The 23,055-nt window shown below is 39.1% G+C and overlaps 3 protein-coding genes across 9 annotated transcripts in view; 2 read left to right on the top strand and 1 right to left on the bottom strand.

Moving 5' to 3' along the window:
- Positions 1 to 14,330, top strand: part of CCNC (cyclin C) — a 17,295-nt gene extending 2,965 nt beyond the window's left edge. The window contains exons 3-12 of one of the 3 annotated variants that reach the window (XM_064649905.1): positions 1,711 to 1,795; positions 2,041 to 2,110; positions 3,579 to 3,630; positions 6,211 to 6,266; positions 7,529 to 7,564; positions 8,917 to 9,008; positions 9,744 to 9,811; positions 10,093 to 10,172; positions 11,813 to 11,931; positions 12,591 to 14,330. In XM_064649905.1, coding sequence (XP_064505975.1) covers positions 1,711 to 1,795; positions 2,041 to 2,110; positions 3,579 to 3,630; positions 6,211 to 6,266; positions 7,529 to 7,564; positions 8,917 to 9,008; positions 9,744 to 9,811; positions 10,093 to 10,172; positions 11,813 to 11,931; positions 12,591 to 12,645 — 713 coding nt within the window. In that variant the 3' untranslated portion in view covers positions 12,646 to 14,330. The remainder of the gene's footprint in view (positions 1 to 1,710; positions 1,796 to 2,040; positions 2,111 to 3,578; positions 3,631 to 6,210; positions 6,267 to 7,528; positions 7,565 to 8,916; positions 9,009 to 9,743; positions 9,812 to 10,092; positions 10,173 to 11,812; positions 11,932 to 12,590) is intronic. The other 2 variants (XM_064649906.1, XM_064649907.1) reach the window with 2 other exon arrangements.
- Positions 14,331 to 17,123: 2,793 nt separating this feature from the next.
- On the bottom strand, positions 17,124 to 19,666 carry TSTD3 (thiosulfate sulfurtransferase like domain containing 3). The gene is made up of 4 exons (XM_064649908.1): positions 19,543 to 19,666; positions 19,224 to 19,379; positions 18,850 to 19,009; positions 17,124 to 17,517 (listed from the first exon to the last, which is right to left on the bottom strand). The coding sequence occupies exons 1-4, from the start codon at positions 19,595 to 19,597 to the stop codon at positions 17,454 to 17,456; spliced, it is 435 nt and encodes a 144-aa protein (XP_064505978.1). The 5' UTR covers positions 19,598 to 19,666; the 3' UTR covers positions 17,124 to 17,453.
- A 3,272-nt stretch (positions 19,667 to 22,938) lies between these two features.
- The window catches only part of USP45 (ubiquitin specific peptidase 45), a 52,390-nt gene continuing 52,273 nt past the window's right edge, over positions 22,939 to 23,055 (top strand). For 4 of the 5 annotated variants that reach the window (XR_010429331.1, XM_064649900.1, XM_064649899.1 and 1 more), the window contains exon 1: positions 22,939 to 23,040. The gene's annotated coding sequence lies outside the window, so the exon portion shown is untranslated. The remainder of the gene's footprint in view (positions 23,041 to 23,055) is intronic. The other variant, XM_064649897.1, reaches the window with a different exon arrangement.

The raw sequence follows: 23,055 nt of genomic DNA on the forward strand, positions 1-23,055 counted from the left end.
AAAAATGAAGCTGTTGATTTCTCTCAAGTCTTGTTGATCACCAAGTCTTAACAGTTTTTCTCTGAAAAGTGCATTAGTTGTTTTCCCTTTCCGATTTTCGGCAGAAGCTGTAATGTTTGTGTTAAAGGGTACTCAAAATATTCAGATTTAAAACAGTCTTTATTAAAAAAAAACAAACAAGCACTGAAGCCACTTATTTTAAACATACAGGAATAAATAATCCTATAGTTTCTTTTCAAATATTAAAAAAACAATTAGAAGTATTGGACTTTTTCCCAGCATATACAAGCTTCCATTTCATTAAGTCTCTCTAGGCTCTTGTCCATTTTTTTTCCTAAACCACACTTGATTTTTTTTCTTGACAGCAGATGGACTAACTGTTCCTGAAAATCCCATGGGAGTAGGAAACATATTTGGAGAATTCTGTTTAGCTTAATGCTTGAATTTTTCTGATGCCCTAGTAGTAGGACAGCTTTTTAGCCCCATGGTCAAATCAAAGGGAAAAATTCTTTCAAACCTGCTGATAAATATTTTAGTATTTGTACAGACATTGCATACTGCGCTTAACATCCTTTCTGGCGGTATTGCTTGTCTTACTGTCACTGGCAGCCTAGTCCCAGTTTGGCATTCTTCACTTTAGAAGTTTTGACATAGACAGGGACTTAATGTTGCTTTGGGTGACCACAGTGGATGACAAATTAGTCAGGTGTACCCTGACTATTCCTGGGGCATATGAGGTAAGAGCATGGGGAAAACACTCTGGACTTGAGTGCTTAAGTAGAGATTAAGAATTTAGTGATGACTGATAACAGAATTTTTTGGTTTTCCTGCCAGTGGTCACTGTCTTGGTCTTGCTGTACGTATTTTAAATATATACTTAAGTGTATTTTAAAATATTGTTTTTGACATTTCTCGTGAGGGAGGAAAAAAAAGAAGAGGGAGCCTTCACACAGCCGAGCCTTGCTCAGAATAATGGCCATGAAGAAGAATGGGAAAAATAACAAGTAACAACCTTATGTTTCACTGTGCCATTCTTTATATCCAACCCCTGCTCTTAATCCCAGCTTGATGCATCTGATTTGCTTGGCACCTTTCCTTTGCCTGGGAGGCCAAACAAGAGCTACCTGCACAGATGACACCAGGGTTGTTTCTTGGCCAACTGGCAGAGGACCACCGTGATGGAGCAGCTGACTGCATCCTCTGGTCTCCCACCCCCTCTCCCTAGACTAAATATGTCATTTTTTTAACACCTGCTGCCTCTGCCAAATAAAATGACCATGTTTTTGTTGGCAGCTTCAGTTGTTTGAAAAAAAACCCATCCATTTTGCATGGCACTGAAGAGCCATAGATTTACATTTTCTGTGTTTGAATTTGTTTTGCTCTAAAGTGGAATACCCAAGCTTTACCCTTCTGAGATTTGTGTTGTCATCTTCTTAAAGGTCATACTCACTTTGTACACAATGAAGTCAAGTTACCTTTCCCTTTTTGAAGGTGTCCCCAAGCTTCAGGAGGCAGCGGTTCTTCTTCACTTGTGGGTCTGTAGGTTTACAGCAACATGTTCTCACCAGAGCTACGTACCTGAACTGAGGGAGAAGACTGTGCTGCTGCTCCTTAGAATCCCCAGCACTAGTCATGTTTTGAGACCCTTTGCTATTTGGTGTCAAATTGTTTAAAAAACTCAACTCAAGCTTTTGTTCATTTTTTTTTAAGTTATCCAGGCTTTAGGTGAACATCTTAAATTAAGACAACAAGTTATTGCCACTGCTACAGTCTACTTCAAGAGATTCTATGCCAGGTAGGACTGTTTACTATGATGGTACAAGAATAAAACATTTGCTAGGCACATTTTGGTAGCCCTTTAAAAATGCAGTTCTGTATTAAAAACAGTGCCACTTTTGTTTTCTGGATGGTGTAAAGCTTTTATGCTTTAATAAAGTTAACTTAAGCTTTGCTTTTTCAAAAGGAAGTGTGGTTCTCTTAATAGATTAATCGTTCTACGTGTATGAAACAACATATTATAATTTTGTTGTAACATTTCAGATATTCCCTAAAAAGTATAGATCCAGTATTAATGGCTCCTACGTGTGTGTTTTTGGCATCCAAAGTAGAGGTATGAAGTATTACAATTTTTTAATGTAAAATTATGTGATGTATGAGAGAGAAAACGTTTAGGACTTTTAAATTTTTGGCATTCTTCATGCTTTGGGGGTTGAAACCTTCTCTTTTTTGTATAGATTTCTATAGCATTTAAAAAAAGGAGACGGAAAAGACCTTCAAACATGTTATTTCACAATTTTGTCTATATTACTAACCCTAAGTGGCTCTGAAAATTGAAAAGAGTATTTTAAATGGCTATTTCACTGTGATACAGTGTTTGTTTACATATTTACATATACTGTATCTTAAATTGTGCAGTGTCTCCTTTCTAATGTGTTTTTCCTTATTTATGTTTACTCAAACTTTAAAACATAATTGGAATTTTTTTCCTAATTATCTGGTTCTATTTCATATAGTGAGGAATCCTCAGAGTTTACCACACTTTCATTGCTTGAATTAAAAGTGTGTTGTAGCTCATGTGCTATCCTTAAGAAATTTTCATGAGGAACTGGCCCATTAGGGACAGTGGTGAGAAGGCTCCATGCCTCCACCATTAAAGCCCACTTTGAATGTGGCCAAGAGTCAGCATGACCTGGGCACTGCTTTTAGTCCTCTGTAATCCAGAAAGTTTTACAGCTGTCTGAGAAGTGTCTGCATAATGGAAGAAAACCAAATTGGCCAATTTGTGATCTGTCAGCACTAAGGAATTTTCATGGGAGGAACTCAAAATACCTAGTGGATGGTAGAAGCAGTCCTCCTAAACCAGTATCTACATGTGATACTGTTGTCTGTACAAATATTGTGACACCTTTCAGTGTTTGGAAGAGGTGAAGGAAGTGAGAAAGACAGAACTGGAGAGATTGTTTTTTTATCAGCTTGTTAAATAACCTTTAAGAAAGTGCAGACAGAGTTTATACACGTAGATGTGCCTTATATTTTAGAACAAATATTAGAAGTCTGTGTAGCCTTATTTTAACGCTTCTGCAGTTTTAGAGGGTACCTATAGCAGTAATGACTCAGCTATGCACTTCTCTGAAAGAACAATGTATACAGAAAATTTTCTGTTTGCTGACTGTCCCAGCAGAGGACCTAAGTCTTCATGGAAACATAATTAAAAAAGGTAGTTAATGTCAGGTTTCTAAAGACAGTTTTCTTTCCAAATGAGATAAGAAAAAAACCCCATACCTTCTTGAAGCCCTCTTGTCTATTTTATATGCAGCGTTAGCCAACTGAGTTGTTGTGGCTGTAGTACTGTTTGTAAATCTTTACTGTTCCTCACAAAACCAAAATAACTAATCAGTGAAATAACTCTTTGCCTAAGAGTCACCTTAAAGAAAAGAAAAAGGGGTGGGGGAGAAAACCAAATACTGCAGTGCTGCGTAAAGAAGCCCAGTTTAGTAAGAAGCCATTATTTTAATTTGATAACAGTGTGAGTATATGGTGTTTCAGGTGGTTCACCTCATTTACCATTTTTTCTTCAGGAATTTGGTGTTGTTTCAAATACAAGGTTGATTTCTGCTGCTACTTCTGTATGTAAGTATCAGTATTTTATTATACAGTAGTTCAGCATGTCTGTAGGGAGATCAGATGCTTTCTTTGCTTGTTTTTAAAAGGTAGCTTTTTATCAAATCATGGAGGACTATAAGAGCCAGTTAAAGCCATTTAGACTAAATAGCTTCTCTTTCTAAATACAGAGACAGAAGGGTCCTTTCTGTATTAGTTTTGGTTGATTTTGGTTGGAACTTATGCCAGGCATAAGTAAAACCAAAGTAATAAAATAAAACTATTGAAATTTATAAACAATATTGAGAAGTAAATTAAATTCTGAACTACTCAAAGATAGAATTGGAAACTTAGGGCTTTATTTGTCTGTTTTATAAAAGGTATGGCTCTATGGAAGTACCTCTTTTCAGAATTTTTCGTAGGCTGTATACCTTCAAATTTTTTTAAATCCTTTTCCCTCCCCCATCATAAAATTAGTCTTTGCACATGATATTTATTTCTAAAAATATATTTTATAGCCTATATATTGTCCCCAAATAAATTCAGTAAAATTACACTGTGGTTACTTAATTCTCTATCTTTCCCGCTTGTCTTGTATTTCCCACTTGCATCTCATTCATCAAGGTCTTATAGTGTTGTCTTCCTTAACTGAATGCTATTATCTGACCCAGAAGGTCAGCTACTCTCAATAGGCAGATCCTGGCTATGCTCTTCAGTATGTAGGTCAGTGCTTTCAAAATCCCTCTCAGCCATTGAGGGGACAGGTGACTGGCTGCATCTGTAGCTTCCACATGCAGTGAGTGTATCAGTCCATGGGGCTGGCTGTATGACAGTTCTGCCACCAGGAGCTGAAACACATCTTCAGTGCAGCATGACCAAGACCAGCACTGGATTTAGCAATGAGAATTGCTATTTTTACATCAGCAGCATCTCTGTGGAAGTTTTGATGCATCAGTGAGAAAGTTAGATGGGTTTTGGTAAATATGCAGTAGCTGATTTTACTTGGACATCTCGTTCTAAGCTGTGCTGTTTCTCAAAATCCCAAGTCTCAGGGTCCTGTAGAAGATTTCCCTCACACTTCTTCCTTCAGACCTGGAAGTCTTGTCAGCCCTGATTAGAACTATGTGTTTCATGAAGTGGGGACAAAATGCAACAGGCTTTCTCCAAGCATTTATTCCTTTGTAGAAACATGAAATTACTAAAACATGCTTCCATTGTAAGGAACATAATCTCGGACAGGTTTCCAGCAACGTCTTCAAAAGCTTTTTGCTCTGTTTCCACATCTCACTAAAAGGACAGCTCCATATGATTGTATCTGCAGCTTGCTTTGTGGGAAAAATACTTTGTTTTGCCATCTTTTCCCTCAAAGTGGTATATTCTTTTACCATATACATCTTAGTTTGCATACTTCTTGAGAAACCCTTTTTATTAATTTTTCTCTTTCTTGAAATAATTAAAATTTCCAACCAGTAGCCTAGTCTTAGTGTCCTAAAGCAAATTTTCTAGTAAAGTCCACTGTAGATCTAAATGTTGAAGACTTTAGCCCAGACAACTGATGCTGTCTTTTCTTCAAAGTAAATGGTGTACTGATTGTCTGGAAGTAGTATCAATAGTATCAATTCATAGTATACTGCCTGTCATTCATATAGGGAATATTATCCACTTCCAGGATGTGAAATGTTACCAATGTTTTCCATGGAGGACAGGGACTTAAAATAGATTTCTAAATGTTTCACTTGTAAAAATCCGAAATCCACATCCTCAAGTGTACTTGTTTTTCTTTGTTCACCATTCTAACATGAAATCACTCTGATTTTGCATCTTAGCATGCTTCTTACCAGTGCACTATCTCTACCTGTTCTCCCTGTAAAATATGTGAAGATTAATTAGGTATCTAAATCAGAGATCATCATAAGCTAGAAACTGAGGATATATTTGAACACGGTCTTGGAGGCAAGTGTCTTGAATCATGTCACATGCCAAAGCAGATGCTTAGGTGTCTCTCTCAAGGAGAGGAACACCCTTGAAATGTCTGATAATCCAGTGCCTAGGACACTGATCTGCAATGTGGTGAATTGACTTCTTGCTTTGAATTTAGCCTGTTTTTTGTATATCCAAAATCTTTATATCATGGACATACAAGAAGTCTTGATTTTCTGAGAATTTATTAGTTGTTTTAAAGTCTTGCATGTTGAAGGATCAAGCCTATGTAAAAAATCCCACGTGAAAATTCCACTTGGATTTAGTGTTGGAACTCAGATCCTAAACATCAGTAGCTAGACAGTTAGATAGCTCTGTGAATGATAACTTGTGGAAAGTTAGGTGTCCAGTTGGTGGTTTACCAGAAGATTTAATATTATCCAAAGTGGCAGTCAAATGTCTGGCTGAGTACCTGTGCAAATCTGGGCTTCAGGTGTATTTCTCTTTCCTTTTCAAGATCTTAAATCTTGTAACCTACCTTTTCTCTTTGAAGTACAAACCTTTCGTTTTGCAAGCAGTTGTGCTGCCAAAGAGATTTGAAGGGCTGTATAGAGATGAATTAATAGAAAAGGAAAGAAGTAAAAGTATTAATTACATCATTTTTAACATACTTATTTCTCCTTACTGTAGTGAAAACTAGGTTTTCGTACGCCTTTCCAAAGGAGTTTCCTTATAGGATGAACCATGTAAGTATGCTATTTGAAATACTACTTGATCAAGTAAATTAAGGCAAATAATTGTTAGCAGGAAATCCTGTCTTTTAAAGTCTAAGAAAGAAATATTTTCCTATTTATATGTCAGGGCTGTTCATAATTAGTTTTTGATAGAATATTGGGAAAGTTACTTTTAAAAATAATAAACCTTGCATAATCTCTTTTCCTGAAGTTGTTGACAGAAAAGACAAGTGATGTGACAAGGTGGCCACAGCAGTTGTTCTATAGCAAGATGATAAAAGAGATTTAGGTTTTTTGAATGTTCCTGTGTTCTTATTTACAAATACATTGCTCCAAGGAAGGTAAATGGCCCTTGCATCTGGGATGCTTCCAAGCTTGCATGCAGGAGCAGTTGGCTTACAGAAAGCAGTTTTATTTTTGCCTGTAAAATTTAATGACAGTTAAAAGAGTTTTTATTTATTATTTAAAATTTAGATTTGCCAGTGATTTTCAAGGCATTCCTAGTCACGATGCTGAGAAGTTCTGTAGTTTTTCTTAAAACCAGTTTTGACCTGTGCTGTAGAATTTTGGAAATTAAACATCTAATTATTTTTAGGTTGACTGTAACAAATACTTCCTTTTTTGTTGGTTTGCTTTTCACCCTATCTAGAAAGCCAAATGATATATCAGAATATAGAATATCTAAGAGCTTACAATAAAACTGCTATTTTACAGGTAAAGGCAGATGGAAATATATTTTGGAGTACTTCAATAGCCAAAGCAGTCCACTCTTTTCCTTGATGTCACTAATATGTTACTTTCTCTATCGAGAGTGAGAACTGATTTAATTTCTACAATTGGAGAGAATATTTCATATGAAATTAGATCGGAAAATACTTTGAAAGACTATTTGACATGTTAGTGGCCTGATGAAGAAGCTCTAATTCTACAAAAGAACTTTATTTCTGTTAAGTGTTTATGCACTGGGAACAATTTTCGCCTAGGAGTTGAAACAAATCAGAGAAGTCCTGTCAATGACATAGTCTTTCATAGTAAACTTGATCCAAAATATTTAAATTTGTTTTTACTATGACTGGAGTGAAGTTATAATGGTGATAAGGTAATTGCCAATAATAGTTTTATTTTTTGTTTGGTTTTGTAGTTTCAGATGAAATGCATTTAGGACTGTTGGAAGTAGGTGTTGAGAATTCCTATGCATTTGTGATGTTAAACTGTTAATTCTTTCAGTTTTCTGAAGCATGCTGCTGATTAACTGTGATTTTACTTCTTTGCAGATACTAGAATGTGAATTCTATCTCTTAGAATTAATGGTAGGTTGGGTTTTTTGGTAGAACTGCTTCTGTTTTTAAAAAAAGGTAACTATCTAAGTCCCAATGCAGAGACTGGGATGTCAGTGTCCTTATTTCCCTAGATGAATGGCCAATCATGATCATAAAGACTCGTATCCTTTCTGTGCCCTCTTCTTCTTGCTTGGAAGAATCTGGAGCTACACATGTATGTTCCAGCAGAAGTTGTGGGTACTATCCTGCTCAGGCTAGTCTGTAACAATCTGATAATTAGAGTAATCTTTTAGGAAGTGAGATGACTTTGAATCTTGTGAAGAAGCAGCTGAATTCAGCCCTCCCGTTTTCTGAGATGGTGCTGTAACTATTACGCTGTTGGGTGAAAGGAGCACAGTGTGACATTTTCTTCCAGACACTTTCAAAGAAAGGAACTGTACCTGCTTTTTGTAAGAGTTGCTATACCATCACTCTGTTCAGGCAGCTGAAAGGATTCAACCCAGGCTTCTTAGGGAGCTAATTTCTCTATATGGGTTGGACTTAGATGGGTTATTAGTTCTGCTCAAGTGCAGAGAAGAGGAGACAGAAACCAGGGAGGAGCCTAGTGAGTTAGTCAGCAAATGAGAAAGAATATGTGTTGGGACCAGAACAGAGAGGAGGTCAGATCAAAACTTTTGTTTGTGCCTACAGTTGTTTTAGTATAGTTTTTAGATTCCTGTTTAGATTTAGTCCTTGATACCTCTGGTATACATGGCAGTAACTCTTGTGTTTTGTATACCAGAGTTTTATCACAAGAATTTACAAGAAATTATGTTTTGGGGATTCACGTATTTTTCCAGTATGCTATGCAATATGTAGTATGTGCAATAACAGCGTTTCACTTTAAGTGTTCAGGACATGTAACTTAATGTGGCTTTTCCCTGTAGAATCCATACTTCTTTTAGCTAGAGAGTTATTCTTTGTTGTTTACCTGGACCTGAAATGAGGGGATTTGAGAGCAGTGCAATTTTTCTTTTCTTTCTTTCCAAACCAGTGTCAATTATTTTGGCATGCTTTCCATGTATGGTATTTAGTAACAGACAGTTTTCTGGCAGTGTTCTGTATTTCCAAGTGGGAATTACGGGTTTGTAAGCAAATGAGGTTTCAGTATGCTGCAGATGTGACTTTCTGTGTCTCTTAGGGGAAGGACATTGACAGATTGGCAATGCTGCTATGTAATGGTATTCTAGAGAGAGCACTGCCCTCATTAGAGCAGGGCTAGGTGTCAGAATGCTACTTAAAAAAATAATCAGCAATTGACTTGTAAACCAAATGTTTTAATACGAACTGACAACGTGCTCTGCACTGTAATCTAACTTTTATCCCATTGACATTTTTCCTAGGACTGCTGTTTGATAGTATATCATCCTTATAGACCTTTGCTCCAGTATGTACAAGATATGGGCCAAGAAGACATGCTGCTACCTCTTGCATGGTAATGAAGACAATGGCAGTAGTTCCTTCTTTCAACAAGAATGTAACTTTAACAGTTATGCTTCAAAGTTGATTAAGCTTTTGTTTAACCAAACAGGCTTAACCATATTTGAATACAAAGGATGCCCTAGCTAGCCTGTGCAGGTGTATGTTCCTGACTTAGATTATTCTGTCTTTAACCCTGTAATAATTTTACTTTGCAGTGGTCTAATTTTTATTTTTTAGACTAGCTCTAATAGCACAGTTTTTACACTACTGAATGGTGATTATGGGTAGAGGAAATCTCTATCAACATACTCTTTCTGTTGTATCTTGTCGTAGGAGGTAGAAACAATATATAGGGGGTTTTAGCTGTGTTAGCAGAACTCTTATTCTTGAACTGTTTCAAATACAGAAAAACAGTAAAAGTACTACTTTTATGCTCGACCTTACTTTTTTGTGAAACAGATTATTTTTTTATGGTATACATCAACATCCTCTGCAGAAAGACACTTATGGTACTAAAACAGTGTTTCCAAATAAACTTCTGTGGTGACTAGAAGGAAGAAAAAGAAAGGCATTAAGAGAATTTTTATAAGGGAAAAGATCTCTTCCCTTGATGTTTAACCCTTCAGCCTCACTGCTTCTACCATCTGGGAAACTGACAAAATATTTGTAAACTGACAGCAGTTTTTGAAGTCACAAGGTGAATAATAAAGGTGAATAGGAGGATCCTTATAAGTTCTTTTTTGCACAGGAGGATAGTGAATGACACATACAGAACTGATCTTTGTCTGCTGTACCCTCCTTTCATGATAGCTCTAGGTAAGTAACACAAGTACTGTCTCTTGTCATGTTTGAATGGATGTATTCTCTGCGCTGTCCCATCACAAGCATTCCTCAGAGTGCACTCATAAGGTGCTTCAGGTTGTGTTTCATATAGCACTGACAGTGTAGCCTTGCAACTTAAGAGGTCTTAAAGAAAAATCAGGTAATTAATCCCAAGTTTTCTCTGTTGAACTGTATAGAGTTTATAAAAATAGAATGTTTCTAACTGTATCAGGAGTGGATCTTTGTTCAACATCCGTGTAACCTGTTCTTTGCAGCTTGCCTACATGTGGCCTGCGTTGTCCAGCAGAAGGATGCCAGGCAATGGTTTGCTGAGCTGTCTGTTGATATGGAAAAGGTACTCTGCTTTTCATTCCCACCACTTGTAATGGACTGACCAGAAATGGTAACTGTGGTCGTCTTACACATCTGCGATACTGATTTGAACTTCATTCAGTGATCGTGTTAGATGCTATTAAATTAGGTAGATCTCTTGGGGAGGGAGACAATGTAAGGTTATTTGGTTATCACCCTGCTCTGAAAGTTGAGACAAAACCATTTGATAACAGAAAAGCATTGCTGGTGTTGCCATTTTTCAGACAGAAGTATAAAAACAATACCTTTTACATTTTTTGCCAGAAATATAATTCCCAACATTTTTCCATCATACAAGATTGCCAGCATGAGTTTGACTTTTAAATTCAAGTGCATGTGATTTTCTGATTCACCTTTCAGCTAACCTTTCTTTAGCTCCAGCAAGCAAGCCAAACTAGTACTTACACTCCTTATCACGCTGCTTCACTTAGCACATATTTTTTTCAGTCTGTTTTTTTTTAAAACAGTGTCTGGAATTAAATAGCCTGTTATGCATGAGATGTACCATTGCCCTCTGTGCCCTTGGTATTGCTCTTTATCCCACTGATGTTGTCTGGCATTGTATTTGTATTCCAGGATTTGTCTTCAAATGTAAACACAGTGTGGATACTATGCTGCCTCAAGAGCTCTGTGAATGATACTGTCATGCATGCAAAAGCAGGGTGATAATAAACTGGCAGCAGAGGAGAACCAACCTATATTTGACAGATAAGGTTACCATAAGCTTGGTAGTGAACATGTTTGAATGTTTACATGTCTTGGTTCTCATGTCAGTGATACAATCTAAGCTTGATTTTTTTCACATGAACACCATGAATCGCTTAGCCTACTATGACTTTTGTTTCAGGGACATATATTGCTCTAGCACTTAATCAAAGCTCATGCATTAAAAAGAAGAAGTCTACTTTATTAATTTAGAGAATGATGAAGCAAATTATGGACCAAACATTATCCATTTGTATAGAATATTGCACTGGAAATTTAATAGAAAATAAGGTAGTTGAGGTGCAATAGATAGAAAATGTCCAAACTGGTAGAGAATGCTTATGCTTCCAGAAGTGGAATATGAAGTGTCAATAATTCTTATTATATGTATGTAAGAATATAATAAGAAGTATTTAATAACTCTTTGGAATTGTTTCTTAGAAGGTAAGAATTTATATCAGTATTTTATGGGTTTGGGCTTTTATTTTCCTACATTGTGCCTCTAATATGTGTAGAACATTGATAATCATCAATTATTATATTAATAATCCATAGTCATGTAGCTGCAGTCATGCTGCTAGTTTTCCTTATTTTCCCAGTAGCATAGTTATAAGCTGTGGCATAAGTTGCAAATAAATATATAAATAAAAAGCTATTCAGTTTGCCGGGGAAGAGAAGCGGTATATACAGTTGAAAGTATTCCGTTCAGGCTTCCATTCACAATAAAAGCAAAAAACTAATTAAAGAAATGCTTGATTGCCACCAGATTAAGTGTGAGGCAGCTGTTTATAATACGAAAATTGTGCTGTTTAATTTCAGTCTTGGGCATATTTAATTAATTACACACTTAGACTGATTATGAAAAAGATAAAATCACTGTTGTGTCTCACCTCAGGATCTCCTTTCTTTCTAATTCAGATTTTAGAAATAATCAGGGTCATTCTGAAGCTGTATGAGCAGTGGAAGAACTTTGATGAGAGGAAAGAGATGGCTACTATTCTTAGTAAAATGCCTAAACCAAAACCACCTCCAAACAGGTACTGTACTTGTTTAATATACCTTTCATATGGAAAAACTAGACTACTATCTTAAGAATGTGTGAATGTTTAATTCAAGGTATAGCATATGTTTTTACAGTGCAGAGGTTTCTGTTACAAAACCAGTATGATTGTTCAGGAGCTAGTGAGAAGCAGAACATCCACTGCCTGTATGAGGAGTGTTAATGTGATTAGAATGTGATCAATACAGCTCAGCAAATGTAAGGAACCCCAGTGTGAGGCTCCATGGCTGGGCCAGATTCAATGGAACTGGGCCTGCTTGATGTCATATTTAATTACTGTGATTAAATATCACTGTTGAGAATCTGCACATGTAAATTCCCCTGCACATGCTTATGTAATGTGAACTTTGCAATGTTGACTTCAGAAGTAGATTCAGCAGGCAGCTGCATGGACATATATTGAAATTATTATTCAGATAAATATGCTGAAGCTATTTATGCATGCTGAAAATAACCTTTGCATTTTTTATGAAACTGAGCAGAATATCTTTATCTGTTTGTGTATATGTTGAAGTATTTTCTATCAAAAGATTTTTATTATTTTCAGAATACTGTATTTTTTTAATTAAAAAAAAAGATAAAAATGTAATACAATGCTTCTTATTGAAGACACATGTTTTTGTTTTCTTCAAACAGTGAAGGAGAACAGGGTCCAAATGGTAGCCAGAACTCTAGTTATAGCCAATCTTAAGGCATTCCAAAGAATTTCTTTATGGACCACTTTGACTCAAGACATCCTGGGATCTTTCCTGTGTTCATGGAATGGATGGAAGGTTTTAGTAACATCTTGGACAAAGAACTCGAAGAATAAATAGCTTGTTTGTGTCGAGCATTTTGAAAGCTTTTTCTCTAAAATTACAACATTTTCTCTGACGCTGGAGCAAATGTGCTAAGATTTTTCAGTGTAAGGAATCAAACATTAAACCAAGCTGCAAAAGATTAACACTTTTCACTCAAAACAAATTGTTAATTATTGGTTTTATTTGCATTGAAGTGAACTATTTTTAAAGTGACAGTAACCTGAAGCCTAAGTGTAACTGTATTGACTTGTGTTGTCTTCATTTTGTTTGTGACTGAAGGAAGATAGTGCACTGTATGTTAAATCTATTCATTACCTTGAGTTTTGTTGATTTTAAAAAAACAAATACAGATTCTGTAACAAGTAACACACAATCCTTCAGAAACAAATTCCTAGAAGAGCCTGTAAAGAATATTGTTACAGTTTTAATGAAAGCTGCAGGAAAGAAAGTCCGTTTCTTTTTTTTGGATTTTAAAAAGCTGTTTTCTTCAGTAAACCTACTTGGGTGTTTTTGCCATGATGTGTAGAAGCCCAGCTTACCAGAGAAGTGCAATATGTATGTGATTGTGATTCTGCAGTTTTCTGAAACATTTCAAGTGTTAGGAATTAAGAAACCCCAACATACGAGGATTTTTGTTTTTTCAAATAAATGTACTGTATGGTACAATCAGAGTATTTCACAATCAAGTACCAATCTGGATATGATTTTTTATGGTGGATTTTTTTTGTAGAAAAGATATACACTGTTAGTCTGCCTTCACTGTTAGTGTGAATTTGTGTGGTTCATTAGAGAGTTTATTTAAGAGGATCAAGCATTCGGTGAGCTTCATAGTGGTAAATTTTAATCAGAATGTTACGAGCAACTCTAGAACAACTGAAATGGGATTCCTTGGTTAACTTTGTGCTGGAGAAAATGAGATTCCTTCAAATAGAAGGCCATATCCTGTGTTCCTTACTCAGGCAGATATACCACTGAAGTCAGGAATTGGCCTAAATTGATTTCTTGATTTTTTTTTTTTAAGATAACTTTGTTTTTAATTAAGTTCTGTACAACTTTATTTTGAATGATAATGCCAACCTGCCCAAGTACAACAACTGAATGATAAAATAAAGTGCAGTAACATTGTTCTCTTTTTTTTTTTCTCCTGAAACAACACATTTCACTGGTCTGAAATACTGGAGGTAGATTCTTGAAAACCTGTGCTCTGTGATGCATCTTGGTTCAAAAAACTGGCCCCTTAAAAAAAACCCCACCCCTATTTTTGCAAATACCTGTCTTTGTAACTGGCTGGTCATTCAGTGAAATATAACTGATGTGTGTTTGTATTTAGCCCATTAGGCTACTAACGTTTATTTCTGTTCAGGTTATTTCCATAAATCATTAGGTAAGCAAGCCCCAAACACTTTGGTGAGATGGAAAATATATACAGTTTGGTCTTTGCTACTTTGTTTGATCCATACCTTCTATAGACAATTGATGAAGTGGAATTTGGCTGTTTTGCTTTCATTTCTTGAAGTCTAAAATGTGCTATTTGTAATGTGGACTTGGGGAATAGAAATAAATCAAAGCAACTTGACCTCTGTTGTGTAGAGTTCTTAAACAGGAACTGTTCTTCAGGTAAACATCAGTCTTCTCACATATACCACATAATCTGCCAAGAAAGCTCATGTTTAAGAATTAGGGATTTCACACTATTAATGAGGAATTCTAGCTGGAGTGATTAAATTTTTTCTTGGTGCTCAAGAGCCTTTGCAGACTTTACTTCACACCTAAATCACAATGTGACCTACACCTCAGAGCTAAAATGTCAGGCACTTCTTTATAGTAACTAGAAGTTTCTCTGCATTCTTTGCTGGGGAGGTGAGTATAATTTTACCAGCTCTGATTCCAGTGTTGAAGTGAAAGGCAGTAAAGTGCAGTCAAAGGAACTGGATTCAGTGATGACAGTTTTAAAAAGAAAGATGTAATTTGGAACAACAGGAAACGCAACACAATGTGAATTCAACAGCCTTGCTACCAAGCAGACAGAAAAAAAATCACCTTTCTTGTGTTTCATTTCAAAGGAGAGGTGCATAAAAACGTGGTATTTCATTAAAAGGGAGGTAGCTGAAAGTCTTCACAGATTATATGGCTACAGGTGACAGTGGAGTGTCAAAGCAAACACAGGCCATCTATGCCAAAAAGACTGAAGGAAAAATTCCAAAGGAAACAAACTGAACTGGATCAGACAAGTTGGTTAACGCAAATTATATTTACCGAAGGAAGATACAGAGGAAGACACAGAAAGGATCATCTAATTTGACAAGCTACAAATAGTTTGAGAAACATCTTGCAAAAAACTACCCAGAATAATAAAAAATGAAAATAAAAAAGAGGTACATAGTAGCTTTCCAGTTTAAAAAAAACCCCACAACTCTTCAGCTCATGAAAGACACCAGAGGTTTAGAAAAATCATGACTGGTGTGAAGACTGATGAGGTGACAACACTTATGACAGAAAAAGATGGAGCAGCTGATGAAAAAAATACATGGCAAGTTGAGAAGCAACAAAAGGAAAGATTTATTACGTTGTTAAACCCAGTGCAGTCTGCTGGGAGTTTGTGCTGAAACTGTAAAAGTACCCAAATATACCAAGACATGCAAAGCCTGAAGGAAGTATCAAAACACTGCATTGTAAATGAGAGTAATGTGGGGATTGTATCACTACACACTAATCCTGTGTTATGCTATTCCTCAGGTGTTTCTTACCAGTTGCTGCCAAACAGAAAATAATGGGCTAGATAGATCTGGTGTGACACAGTGTAATTGCTGTTTATTTTTTGTGGCTATGTAGTTTTAGGTGTTCCCAACAGACTTTAATGTAGCTACAAAAGGAAGCATTGGCTGCTTACACTGACTGTTTAGCTGATTAGATTGCCTTGCTTTGTTCATTTGTATACTGAAGTTTGGCAGCATGATATACATTCAGATAAATGTTTTCAATCTCTCTCAAATCCTCTCTATACAGTCTGTCCTTAACGACCTTCAAACAACCTGCTGAGGCCTGGCACAACACAGCCAACAGTGGGTTTGTGTTGCCCCCTTGACCACATGCCCATAGCATTGTGAAACCGACAGTCTAGGCCATGTTAAACAGGCAAAATTAAGGGATCATAGGATTTGGCTAACTCCAAGGGAAGTGTTGGTATCCATTACTCTTCCTGATCCAGTCTGAAAAAGACCTTCAGGAGTGAGATAGTGAGAATTGCAACAAGGTAACGCCTATGCTCATCCTGACATTTTAATTTCATTTTACTCCCATCAATTCATCTAGACCAAACCAATATATTGGAAAATAGTCTAAATTCTGGTTCTAAAGTTGTTTGGGATTCTTTTATGGATTGGAAATACAGTATAGCAATAAGACCACTAAAAAGTCAATAATACTTTGAAGAAAAATGCACTTATTACTCACTATTCTGACAGCTACTTACTAGCAAAGATGAGAGCACAGAAACCCCTGTAAGAGACACCATCAGAGCAGCACAGCCAACACAGCTGGCTGTGCCAACTACAGTGGTTCTCCTTTAGAAACCAATGACTGCAGAGGCTGCAGAAATAAAATTCTAGTAATGTTTGTTATTTTATCTTCTCAGTTCTCTAAACTTGAGAGGGCATATTTTTTAGGTCCTCTTCTAACCATGCAGGTTGCACTGCCAGAACTGGAACAGCTGTAGGATAAGTGCACATTGCTTGCAATACCACAAATTTCAGTTCCTTTTTCCAGACATCCTATGGAGCCCTAAACTTCTGTGTTAGGACTTTATTTTCTAGAGGCCAAAGCAATTCACCTTTGCAAGTTCCCCTGAACTGCTACAGCATTAAATAAATTTTAAAAATTCCTTAAAATTATGACTATGCACATTTTTAGGGGATGATGGGTTGGTATGTTTTTTAAAGTTAAGTTTAGTATCTTCCTTGGACACCTCTAATTTTCCAGCCTAAAATTATTACATTTCTGTAATAGGCAAGTTCTCACTTGATAATGAGCTGCTGAGAGAACAGAAGTGTTGACAATGTTACAGCACTGTGGGCTCAGAAGCAGATCTGTTTATAAAAGTGGATATACTTTTAAAATAAGGAGTCCTACAGCATTTTGAACAGTGAGTATTCTAGCATGAAGTCAGTTTCCATATGTATTTTCTGACCAGTAGTGATGTTTTGGCCTTGCAATCACATAGTATAAACATAAAAATTTGTGCTCTACTTTACTCTTTGATAACACAGCCACTATTTTAAAACTTCATCTACACGTGAAGTATAATAAATCTGTGCTCAGGGCAGTCACCCCAGTTCGATTAGAATTCTACACCAACTACCCAACACAAATATTTGGGAAATAATTTTATTTGTCCTATCATCATTAGTTTAAATGGTCACAAACTCCATCATACAAAAGAAAAGTAAACATAATAAGCACTTAGATTCTCTTCACATGCACTCACCAAAAACATAGGCCAAAGTAAAGGCTGTTCATGTCCTAGTCTTTAGATATAATTTAAACCAAGCAGTTGATATGCATGGCCACCTGAAGGTGAACGTCCATTTACACAAGAAGACAGGAGTGAGCTTTATTCTGGAAGTGGAATGCACACAGTTAAATGCTAAAACCTACAAACCATCCTGAAGCCTTGATGGAGTAAGGGTTGGGGCAGTCATCTTCATTTCCTTTCTGGCGGTTCATGTTTTACCCAGTCCTCAAAGCCACCAGCATACTGCTGAACTCTGGAAATATGCAGAAGATACCTTTTTCAAGAGTCCTTTTTAACATTGTATCTTAAGAGGACGTGGTAAAAAAACCTAAACCAAACCAAACCAAGAAAAAAAAAAACAACAAACCAAAACCAACCAAACCAAAAAAACCCCCAAAACCACACCAAAAAAAAAGAAGGGAAAAAATAAACATACAAAAATTCTCTGCAATGAAATACACTTGTACCCAGCTGTGATGAGCAGATGGGCATCCCTTGTACTCTAATACTGCCTCCTTCCATGCAGTGTGTTCTGTTCCTCTTTTTTTCGAAGTGACACAATGCTGGAGACAAATGTCAAGCAAGAAATAGCAGCTGTATCAATGAAACAGCTTTTTAAAAAAGTGAGAACAGACTCACTGCAGTGGAAGATTCATTTGCTATTATGTCTAATACTTTAGATGTCATCAAATAAACACAGCACAATGATCTTTATTTCCTTGCAAACCTACACGCTCTATAAATCTGACATAAACCTGCACAAAACTTAATTCTGGGAAAAAAACCCCACCATGCAAAACAATACTGACTCCTTCAATTAGGCATTATGAAAAACAGGTAATGGAGGATATTTAGCACTTTGAAACAAGAATGTGGTTCCATACTTTTGACTAGAATTAGTAGGAATATTCCAGTTCGTGAACTGCAGTTCATGAAAGCATGAGTAAACAACCAATGTCTTAAATTCTACCTGCAGTCTTCAAACCAGCGAGGCACCTTCCAACGTGGGTGTAACAATTCTGCCAACCAAACGCTGCTTTTGATTTCACTCTATCATAATCTCTTATTTTTAGCTATTGCCTTGACTGCTTTACTCCTGGCAAACACTCCAAAGCTTTACTGAAAGTGAAGGCGTACTTTGTCAACAGTGAACTATACAGGTAGAACCGTAATTCAGCAAAGGGTGTGGTTTCATAAAATATTTAAGATTGTACTTCTACCAAAGCAAGCAGTTCTCCACCTTTCTAATCATCCTGCATCTCAGGACTAATACTTATGAAGCTGTATAATGAAGCAATGTCTCGGCAAGGGAGCTGTTCAGTGGCAGTGTGGTCTTGGAGCAGTTTTCATCACCTGCAGCACATGCACAGAGCTGCTGAGCGGTTGTGTTCAGAGGACGATACAACTCACTTTGCTGGAATACCCAATGGCATCTTTCAAGGCTCCACAGAGACATGAGGAAGCGTCTAACTCAAATACCAATTGTTTTCATATTCCACATGTAAATTTTTACCCTTGCCCACAAGGCATTCTGCTTCATGAAGGGTGGCAGCGTTAATCCCATCCTTACATACACAAGTCATACCTGCTGAAACCCAAGGACATGGCAAAACCAAGTGCTTGTTTACTTCTTGTTCCTGCCAAACAGGAGAAAACCACAGGGTCCGACTTGGATGGCATCTTTTGATTGTACTGCTTCTTGAACTCCACTGGGTCCATTTGTAGAGCTTCCACTAATTCACCCACTGGGAAATACAGAAAACAAAGTAATATTTATTTTCCATTCACGGAGAGGCTTACACTTCAAGGCTTCTAATTCCTCTAGAGGAAAAGTGCAACCTCACAACATACTAGCAGCTATCTAGCACCGCTGCTCTTTGTTCAGTCACAGCCTTGACCATCAAGCCAAGGGGAACAGGGAACACCTGACCCTCGCACTCAGCGGCGTTCATAACTTACGCGGGATGTTGATGGACTCGGGGATTTTTCCAAACCTGTCGATCTCCCACCTCTCCCGCACATCAATGTGGAGCACGCTGGTCTTCTTCAAGTCTTTGAGCTCCCGGTAGGAGAGACTGGGTGCCCCGCCGGCGCACAGGCTGCGGCAGCTGCGACCTGGCGGGGAGGTACCGCCCGTCAGCGCCGGAGGCCCCGCGCCGCGGCCGCCTGCCGGGGCAAGGACACCGCCGCTAAAGACATCCATCCACACGGGGGTCCGGCAAACCTCACCCCCGCCCGCCCCCCGGGAGACACGGCCGCCATCCCGCCCCTGCCTCACCGGGCGCTGCCGCCCGCAGGGCCCGCGCCGCCCGCCACCAGCCCCCGAGCACCATCCCGGGCCGCGGGCCCGGCCCCGCCGCTTCCCGCCGGCCGCCAGCACCCGCCCCCGCCGGCGGGGAGGAGACACCGCCTTCGCCTCGGGGGCGGGGGCTCGGAGGTTTGATCGCTGCCGGGCCGCTTAGAAATTTGGGAAGCACCACGGGGGAAGCCACGGGTGGCACCTGCCCGCACCGGAGGCACCCGGGTTAGGCAGCCGCCGCCTCCGTTTCGGTACATCCAGGTACCGCCGCCTTGCCTGGGCAGGGTGATTTCTACCACTGAGCCAAGCCGTCGAGAAGCCTTAAAGTATCAAAGGCTGGGAGTCTGAGCATGGTTGAGGAATTTTGATGCCAAATCTACTCAAACTGATTTAAAAAACCAACAAACAACCAAAAAAAAAAAAAAAACCCAACAAAAAAACCAACAAAACCCAAACTTATGAGTGTTACGTCCGAGGAGAAAATGTCATTTTAGCAATGGCCTGCACCCCTTTCACCACAGTTACTGTTCCCCTACAGCCACAGGAGTGTGGTCCAGGCACCAATCTCCTCTCTGCTGACCAGTGAGAGGATTTGAGGGAATGGCCTGAAGCTGCATCACAGGATGTTTAGGTTAGACATTAGGAAAAGGTTCTTCACCCAGAGGGTAGTCAGGCACTGGAACACCCTCTCCAAGGAAGTGGTCACTGCACCAGACCCACCAGAGTCCAAGAAGCGTTTGGACAACACTCTCAGGCACATTGTGTGATTCTTGTGGGTGTGCTGTGCTGGGCCAGGAGTTGGACTAAATGAACTTTGTGTGTCCCTTCTAACCCAGGATATTCTATGATTCTATGATCCCATGATCCCTAGTTTCAATACCCCTTGATTTTGAAAGCTGTCAGTCTCCCAGCCACAAGGACTGATGACCAAGATATGTAACTAGAGGAATGAGGGTCCTTCCATTCCACACATTTTAAATCAATACTCTGTACTTACTACATACTTTTGCAAATATATTACATAGCAGCAGTTTCAGTCTTTAAAAGCAGGCAGACTGGATCTTTTCGTAAAAGATGCTTTTTGAGGAGTATGTAGTTGAATCTTTACTAATAAGAGTTTTCCTTCTCAAAATGAGAACAAAATACTTCTTGGTACTGTAAAGTGTGACAAATTGAACTTGGCACACATAACTGGTTCACTAGCTGCCCTTCTGCCAGCCTCTCCATATGGCCTCCTTGACAGGCATTTGCAAATTGTCTCTCTGAAGCAGTATATCTATATATGAGTTGAGGTTTCATGCATTTCCCATTTTCCACAAGATCTGGGTAGAATACACTACTTCTAGAAATTATATTTTGAAATATAATCTACTGTGTATTTTACCTGTAGTAAAATAATGTCCACCGTTAATCTCCACTCACTGTATGTTTCACTGTAAGGACCATAAAGCATTCAATGTGAAGCACTAGGATACTTGTCATATGAAATGCATATTCACATGAAACTGCATTTCTGTGGTTTTAATTTGACCCTGGATCACGCTATGTACACAAAGCGAGAACACGCTTGCTTGCAGAAATAGGAATCATCCACTATCCATCTTGTGAAAGACTGAGAGTTTGAAGTCAAAAGAGATCAAGCTTGGTGAACTCCTGTGGTTTGATGAAAAAGTGGGAAGCAGCACATTCAGTTCTGCTTTTGCCTTCATGGCACTGTCATTCTGCACTCACTCAACCCTTCCTCAGCAGCTTTCTTCATTTCATCTCTTGGGACTCTCTCATTTCACCTCCACTTCACTTTCCAGTTCTGCACAGCCTCCCACACTCATCCCCAGTGGCATAATTTCCCAGACCCTTACCCAGCTGCATTTACCCTTGCACATTCTTTATCCCCATCTTATCAGACCGAAGATTTTGTTGATCAAAGAAATGGTTTGCTAACCTAGGGTTTCATCGTCTTACTGCCTTTCTGATTTTTTTGTTACCACATCTTCTTTTTCTATCATCTGACTTTTTTTCTCCCCACAAACTTTTCGGCCTTCACACCATATTCTTCACCATGCTTTACTATTTGCTTTTGGCCTCTCCCTCTGCTCTCTCCTTTCTTTCATGCCTCCAATTGCTGGTGATTTTAGTGCTTCTTCTTGCTCCTTTGCCCTTAACCTTTCATTTTCTCTTGTTACTACCCCCAAACTTCCCCTTCTGCCAGTGCACAGACATTCTATCTCTTCCAGATATTTCTGTTCTCCTCTCCTGAGATAAATGAACATATTCCCCTTCATATCCCACTATCCCCATTTCACACATGCTCACTTTTCCTTCCTTCTCTTTAACCTTTGAAAGTAGTTATTACTCTTGCAGTGCAATAATTCTCTAATATTATTCTCCTGTGTGGAGTAGGAAGGACCCGCTTCTTGATCCAATTTGTTTCAGATTATTGTCCCACACCGTTTCTCCCTCTCACATATAGACTCCATTAACATGGTGTGCACAATACATGTCTGGACCACCTCCTTCACACGGTCTGCAGTCTGCCTGCAGATCTTTGCACTCAGTTGTTACCACGGTCACTGATGTGCCTAAAGAATTTCTCCTACCTAAAATCAAATTCTACTTAATTTGTCAACCTGTTTCAGCAATACTCTTCTGGACGTCTTGTGTTTGCTTGGTCCAATGACTTCTACCTGCTTCTCTAACCATTGTTTCAGCTTACTTGTCAGCAGATCCACTACAGGTTCTCCATCCTTGGTTCTAGACGGGTGCCACAGCAACCCACCCTTTCTCCCTTTTTACTCTATGCCTTATTATTGAGTGATCTTACTCCAATAAAACTGCTATTTCTCAGTCCTTAATTCAGATTTGCCTTCTGTCCAGTAAAGCAGCCTGTGTTTTCAAGCCACTTGCTGAGTTTAATCCCAATCCCAGTTTCAACTAGTTCCTCGAGCGCTGGACACCCTTTACTCTGCCTGTCCCTCAGCGGGGATATGCACCTTTGATTCTGATCTCCCTTCAGTCCCTCCCACGGTGGCTGCCCTGAAAATACACGCAGGGCCCAGACCCTGCTGTGTAACCTCTGGGCACGACTGTCCACACCCCTGCGCGGGCACAAACCCAGCGCAGCATCTCCAGCTCTTTCAGCAAAACTCCGACGTGAATGTCACCCCACCACGTCTCCCTTCTTTCGCACGCCCTTTGCCCCAAGTTTCTAAGGTGCCCTGCAACCAAACCCACCGCTACCTGTCGCCTCTCAGCGGGCCCGTGGTGCGCTCCCGCCCACCCTCGGGTGGCCCCGCTTCCCCACGGCCCTTCCCAGCCGGGGCACGAGTTCTGCCCTCGAACCAGCACCAACCCGTGCGGGAGCGGCCCGGGCAGCGGCCGGGGCGGGGAGCGGCGCGGCCGGGGGCGGAGCGGAGCGCAGCGGAGCTTCCTTCGCCGCTTCCTGCTGCCGCCGCGCCCGCCGCCGCCGCCCGGCGCTCTGTGAGTGCGGGGCGC

This window comes from Pseudopipra pipra, chromosome 3 (assembly GCF_036250125.1).
Source record: "Pseudopipra pipra isolate bDixPip1 chromosome 3, bDixPip1.hap1, whole genome shotgun sequence".
NCBI lineage: Eukaryota > Metazoa > Chordata > Aves > Passeriformes > Pipridae > Pseudopipra > Pseudopipra pipra.

Excerpts from the sequence above, each read along its gene's own strand:
- TSTD3 (XM_064649908.1), bottom strand. The coding sequence starts at position 19,597 with ATGGTGCTCGGGGGCTGGTGGCGGGCGGCGCGGGCCCTGCGGGCGGCA. Across the intron at positions 19,010-19,223 it reads CGAGTCCATCAACATCCCGC|TGGGTGAATTAGTGGAAGCT; the intron begins GTAAGTTATGAA and ends TGTATTTCCCAG. Across the intron at positions 17,518-18,849 it reads ATGTCCTTGGGTTTCAGCAG|AGTTCAGCAGTATGCTGGTG; the intron begins GTATGACTTGTG and ends GCATATTTCCAG.